Below are 6,000 nucleotides of genomic sequence, written 5' to 3' on the forward strand. Positions count from 1 at the left end.
TGGCACTGGGCTTTTCCTAGCAGGGGAGGAGGGCTGGGCTGGGTTGGGGTTGTGCTCAGGGTGGGCAGCAACAGCACTAGGAGTCAGGGCTACAGGGTGAGCTAGTTACCCCAGAATTTTCTGTAGCACACCCCCCCCCCCAAAATCACCCCTCCGAAGGCCACCACCTGCCCTGACCACAGCCCCAGCCCAGCCTGCCCCCAAGAAGAGCCTGGTGCCCCACAGCAGCATCCTGCCTTCACCTCACACACAGATCCAGGTCCATGCTTCCTCCAAGGGTGTGCACAGCTGCAGGAGCTGCCCCCCTTCCTCCCTGCATCCCCCAAAAAAGCCACTCATGGCTCCGTCCCACACCATGGCCAGCCTTGCCTGCCCCTGCTCCAGCCCCACTCTTTCCCTTGCCATGGGGCCCCTGATCTGCCCTCCAGACTTACCAGATGGATGCTACTCTCCAAGCTCTCCGGCTGCATAAATCAACAATCTGATTGGTATCGGCCGATATGGCTCATTAGTAAATCAGCCATTGGTATCAGCCCAAAGAATGTTTATTGGCTCACCCGTACTATGTGCCCATACCCAATAAACATTGGCAAATTGGACTAAAAGTCACTAGTCTGTTTTAAACAGAATATTTCATACCTGTGCACCTCCAGTTAAGCTTAATTTCTGTGTTTAAATTAAAATTCGCAACATATCCCTGTAGTTTCCCTATCAAAGCATGATATGCTTTTTAAAAACTATTATGAAACCATTTCCGAGTCATGATCAATGAGATCATCAACAAAATCATACTGTCTATTTGGTGCTATATTTAAAAAGCAAAATCATTCAGTCTAGAATGACAGTAAGTTGGGACAAAAATATTTTTTGAATATGTGGTAAATTATGTATTTAGCCACAGTGAAATCTGATTGGAGTTTATAATATATATGAAATTACACATTCATGGGCCATTCAATTGTATTTAAGTTGTGCATGTGTTTTGAAATAGCCTTCCGAGGAAGCAGGATAAATTCATACTGCTGTATTAAAACTTAAATTCAAAACTTTTTAAAAAGGTTTTTCTTCACAACACATCTCCAATAATGCACTTTCTTTTTAGACACCACCTAGTAAAACATTTATTCTTTCAGCATATGTTTCATTGTCCACAGCTTTTTGAGCAAGTGCATGCACTATAGGTCAATTATAAACCAAATTGCCATGAGGACCTTACCATATCATCTGCCAAAGTTTTTATGTGAATGTTCTATTAAAATCAAAAGAAAAGAAGAAAGTTACTTTCTCATACAGAACATTAGCATGAAATGTTAATACAGACATGGCTAAAGTAACAAATCTCATAGCCAAAAAAACTTATTTTTAAGTAGGTTAAAAATCACAAGCAATTCATTACCCTCTCACCAGACATTATGCTTTAATTTTTTTAAACAAGTTCAACATAAAAGAAACCTTTTCATCTGAGATTCCACAGAACCTAAAATCAGTACACACGTTTTGATTTGTATAATGCTTGACTTAATTTTAAATGTTTGAAAAATTGCCAATTTAAACTTTGTTTGGATGAAATAACTGCCAATTCGAGCAGCATTCCTTACTCTTCATTTCACTGGCAAGCTAAAAGTTTGAGATTATAGAATGAAGGAAGTTTTTCATTTTATTCTGTAAGCAGTTTACATTATAGGTAATATTATTACCATTTAATATTTTCCCACGCAAAAGTTCATAGATCCAATAGTCAGTCATTTCTACTGGCTTTGGGTTTTTTTTGAGTTGTAACATCCCAAATTTGAAAGAAAAAAAAAAAAACTTACAGTGTTTTAAGTGACTTGTAAATATAAACCAAACAGTTGCAACTAGCATTTGTCACTATAATTAAGTCAGCTTGAAGCTTTTGCAAAAATTCTTCCATGTCATCTTTATATCCTTCTTTAGGTGCCTAGTTAAGTGCACTGAAGCTCCTCCAACATGACTGAGTCCACATGATAATTACCGCGCACCAGTAGACTCCAGTGTCATGTGCATCAGCACCCCTACTCTGAAAAAAATGTGTTCAACAACCTTTAGTTAAAGTGTAATATGAATTTTTGCATATAAGTTATTATCCTTAAATGATAACAGTATTGAACTGATCAACCTCAATGATTGTATGAACAATTAAAACTCCATTTTGTGCTTTTCCCTGCTTGACAAGAGTAGATGAAATTCATATGCTCTGTATACGTGAATGTCTGTGTGAGAGGGTGAACAGAGAAAGAATGGTAACTATTTGCATGAAAACAGAAGATTTCACTGATTCTGAAAGCAACAAGGCGCCAATGTATAAATTACCATACAATAAACTAATTAAGCTAATTAATGGACGGCTGAAGAGCTTGTCTGTGATCAGGTACAAAGAAGATGGTAAGAAAAAGGAATTTAGCATATCCTAGCATTTGAACTACACAATACTTCAAGGCAGAGATACCAACTGCAATGCTTCAAAGATACAGTGCTTCAAGGCAAAGATCAAAACCAAAATACTACACTTTGAAATAACCAACTTTACTAAAATGACCTCATTGAAGATACCAACTTTACTGGAATGACCTCAAGCTGAGATAACCAGAAGAAAAACCTCTAATTAAAGACTGAGCATGGAAAAACCCTAATGCTGAACAAAGACCTGAAATACCTATAAAAGCGAGATGCAGACAAGCCAAGATGGGGAATCCACTCTCTGCAACCTCATGGAGCACAGACATGCATGTCTGTTCTTCCCCCGTTCCTATCACCCTCAATAAGCCTGGACCCAGCCACCCAGTGTTAATATTGAGTAACATCTCCTGGTAACTATAACATCTTACTGGAGTGGTTTTTCTGTATGTCTGTTTGTATGACTGGTGTGTTCAAGCTTATGTATCTGCTTCACATAACCAATAAAGACAGCATTTTGCCTTATCCCCCTTTTAAGGTCTTGCGCTTAATTTGAGTTTTGGCAATTTTAAGTAACAAAAGTGCCCCTCCAACCTTTTTCCACTGCGAGGATGCCAATACACATGACGACCCAGGCACTTTAATTAGAGTGGCTGTCATAGTGCCCCTACCTCCCCCTGTCTGCCAGAGCATGTATGTAAATGCCCTTTATGTCTAATGTTTAAAATATCTTTCAAGAAACTCCTATATATTTCAAACCCCACACACAGAGCACAAGCAGTGGGACATGCTAATTTTCCGCAACTTAATTCAGTAAATTAAAGTTCATGCTCCAATACCATATAGGTAACAAAAATAACAATCCAAGTCACATTAGGGAGGGCAACACTGAGGATTATCAGAAAATGGCCAGTACCAACTAAGCCATCTTACCACCATAAATCCTTAGGGCAAAGGGCACTTCTCAAGTTGGAAAGATGAACCAACAAGACTCCTGGGGAGAAATGACTTTCTAATGTACCAAATGTTTGGAAAATATTCAGTATGGACTACAAAGTATGTGTCTGAGTTGCTACCTTTTCACTCAACTGTATGAACAAGGAGGTTAATGTTGTACATCAGGGACATTTCCTCCTAGTGTTAATCCCCAGTAAATCATCCATCAAAATTGCACTTGTTTTATGTCCAGGTCAATAGTCATATAAGGATAAATGGATCTGAGGCCATGAAATATCGTAAAGCCAGATGCAGAAGACAACCTAGAATTAGCTTCTAAAAAAACTGAAAGAGCGGAGAAGACACTAGCACATCTTGTATCAATAAGTACAGTTATAGCATTTACATTACTTAAAAAAATACCCCCACAATCACTTTTTATGCAGCCTTTCTCTTGTCCTCCTTGGCCACATCCACACATGGTACATAAGTTTTGTTCCCTGGGAACAACTAGCAGCGGCGCACTTTACAGAGCCACTAGTTGTCCCTGGGGAATGTCCATGCCACGCTGTGGCAGAGCACCAGCGGGGTGCTCGCCACTTAGGGAAGCTGCAAACTCTGAAGGAGCTTCTTGGCTGAGCAGCAGGGAATATGCAGCCCCTCCCCAGCCCTCAAAACATTTTAAAGGGGAAGGTGTGTGTCAGAGGACTCACGGTGCTCTGCCACTTTAAGAACTGGGCCAGGCAGCAGGCAGGCAAAGCCCAGCCTTGACAAGCGGCCATCTTAAGACTCAGGCCAGCAGGACTGGAGGCAGCAATTGTTGCCTGGCATGGAGGAAGGAACATATCCTGGCAGAGCTGCTGCTCTGGAAACAACACAGAGGTAAGGGCAGGAGCTATGGAGTGATTTGAAAGTTCCTGGTCCCAGACATAACTTAAAACTGCACCCTGCCAGGATAAGGAGGCCTGGTGCCAGTGACACAGCAGGGCCAGCAAATGCCAGGTTCAAGGACCATCTTGGTGAAAAGAGGGTCAGGGCACTTTAACCTCTGCCCCCAGCATCTGGTGGGTGACTAGTAACATCAGAGGGAGTTAGGACCACATATGTCTAGACAGGACACCTGAACCTGATGGGGCACAAGGCTCCACAGAGTGGGTAGTGGAGCCAGGCATGGCTGAGGCCACCTAAGCCCAGAGACTTGCAAGACCCTGGGGAGAGAAGGAGAGTTGTGGGCCAGTTGTACACCAGAGAGGGGTACCTGAGCCCACAGGGATGTTTGATGCCAGGTCCCAGAGAAGGGGGCTGAGTATGTGCCTAAAGGAAGGTGAAGGTGCAGAGAGGCACCTGATGGGCTGCATATGAGTAACTGAACCAGCTGAGGCCCTCTGAGTAGGGGATGTGAGTTGAGGACTGCAGCCACCAAAGACTATGGAGCTGGTGTCACTGCGAAGGCTTTGGCTTCCATGACCACCGCCCACTCTTTGGCAAGAAAGACAGCAAGCTGCTGGGAAGAGCTGGCCTCTACCTCTCTCCCACAGGGAGGAGGTTCTTCTCAGCCAGACTGGGTGACCTGCTCCACCAATTAAGCTCGCTAACGGACAGGGGAACTACCACCACTGCTGGCCCGCTAATCAACCCTTGCAAAGCCAGCAGGCCAACTCACTTAAGGGAGTCCACCCCTGCCCCAGCCATGGTATAAATGTGTGGGCAAGGCAAGAACCCCCAAGGGGACACTTGCTTGCCTGTATACAAATGCCAGGAGCCTGGGGAATAAGGAGGAGGAACTCGTCCTCCTTAACAAAAATAATTACAACGTCATAGGCATAACGGAGACCTGGTGGGACTCCACCCATGACTGGACCACCGGTATAGATGGCTATACCTCGTACAGGAGAGATAGAGTAGATAAAAGGGGCTGGGGTGTAGTTCTCTATGTTAAGAAAAGCTATGCGTCGCAAGCTGATACTGGCGACCACGGTGGACAACTGGAGACCCTCTGGGTTAAAAACTGTGGGGAACACGGCACAGGGGATACAATGGTGGTAGTCTAAGCTTGACCAGAAGTTCACCCAGGAACTGGCTGAGGCTGCATGCTCCAGGACCATGGTTGTCATGGGTGACTTCAATTACCCAGATATCTCATGGGAGGATCACTCAGCAAAATCCAAGTGGTCACAAAGCTACCTGTCATGCATGGATGACCTCTACCTGACTCAAGAAGCCTAAGGGCCAACAAGAGGCAAAGCGCTGCTCGACCTGGTACTGGCTACAGGGGATGAACTAATTGCCGACCTAGTGATTGATGGGAAGCTGGGCAACAGTGACCACGAGATGATCACCTTCACACACTCAGGTAGGCTCTGGAGTGGTGCGAGACGCGCGGGTGAAGCCCGCTGCGCCCCCACTCCCCCGAAGCCCCCCAGACATCTCCTCAGCAGCCGCCAAGCCCCCTGCCGACCCCCAGCACAGCCAGAGGTGAGCGGACTCGTGGTGGGAAGGGGTTAACTCCTCGCTTGCTGGGAAGACGCCGCTGCCTGGTGCCGGGCCGGGTCAAGCCCCGCCCAGGACCCTACTTGGCCCAGCCCCGCAGGGAGCCACGCGAGCGGAGCCACGCGAACAGGCTGCGTCAACAGGTGCTCGAGTTAGCGC

General features: G+C 45.1%; 1 protein-coding gene across 2 annotated transcripts in view; it reads right to left on the minus strand.

The window, feature by feature from the left end:
• The window catches only part of DIAPH2 (diaphanous related formin 2), a 686,654-nt gene extending 685,409 nt beyond the window's left edge, over nucleotides 1-1,245 (minus strand). For both annotated transcript variants that reach the window (XM_019536467.1, XM_019536466.1), the window contains exon 1: nucleotides 1,217-1,245. In XM_019536467.1, the coding sequence (XP_019392012.1) occupies nucleotides 1,217-1,219 (3 nt within the window). In that variant the 5' untranslated portion in view covers nucleotides 1,220-1,245. The remainder of the gene's footprint in view (nucleotides 1-1,216) is intronic.
• Nucleotides 1,246-6,000: the final 4,755 nt, after the last annotated feature.

This window comes from Crocodylus porosus, unplaced genomic scaffold (genome assembly GCF_001723895.1).
Source record: "Crocodylus porosus isolate Cpor-Errol unplaced genomic scaffold, CroPor_comp1, whole genome shotgun sequence".
NCBI classification, from domain to species: domain Eukaryota; kingdom Metazoa; phylum Chordata; order Crocodylia; family Crocodylidae; genus Crocodylus; species Crocodylus porosus.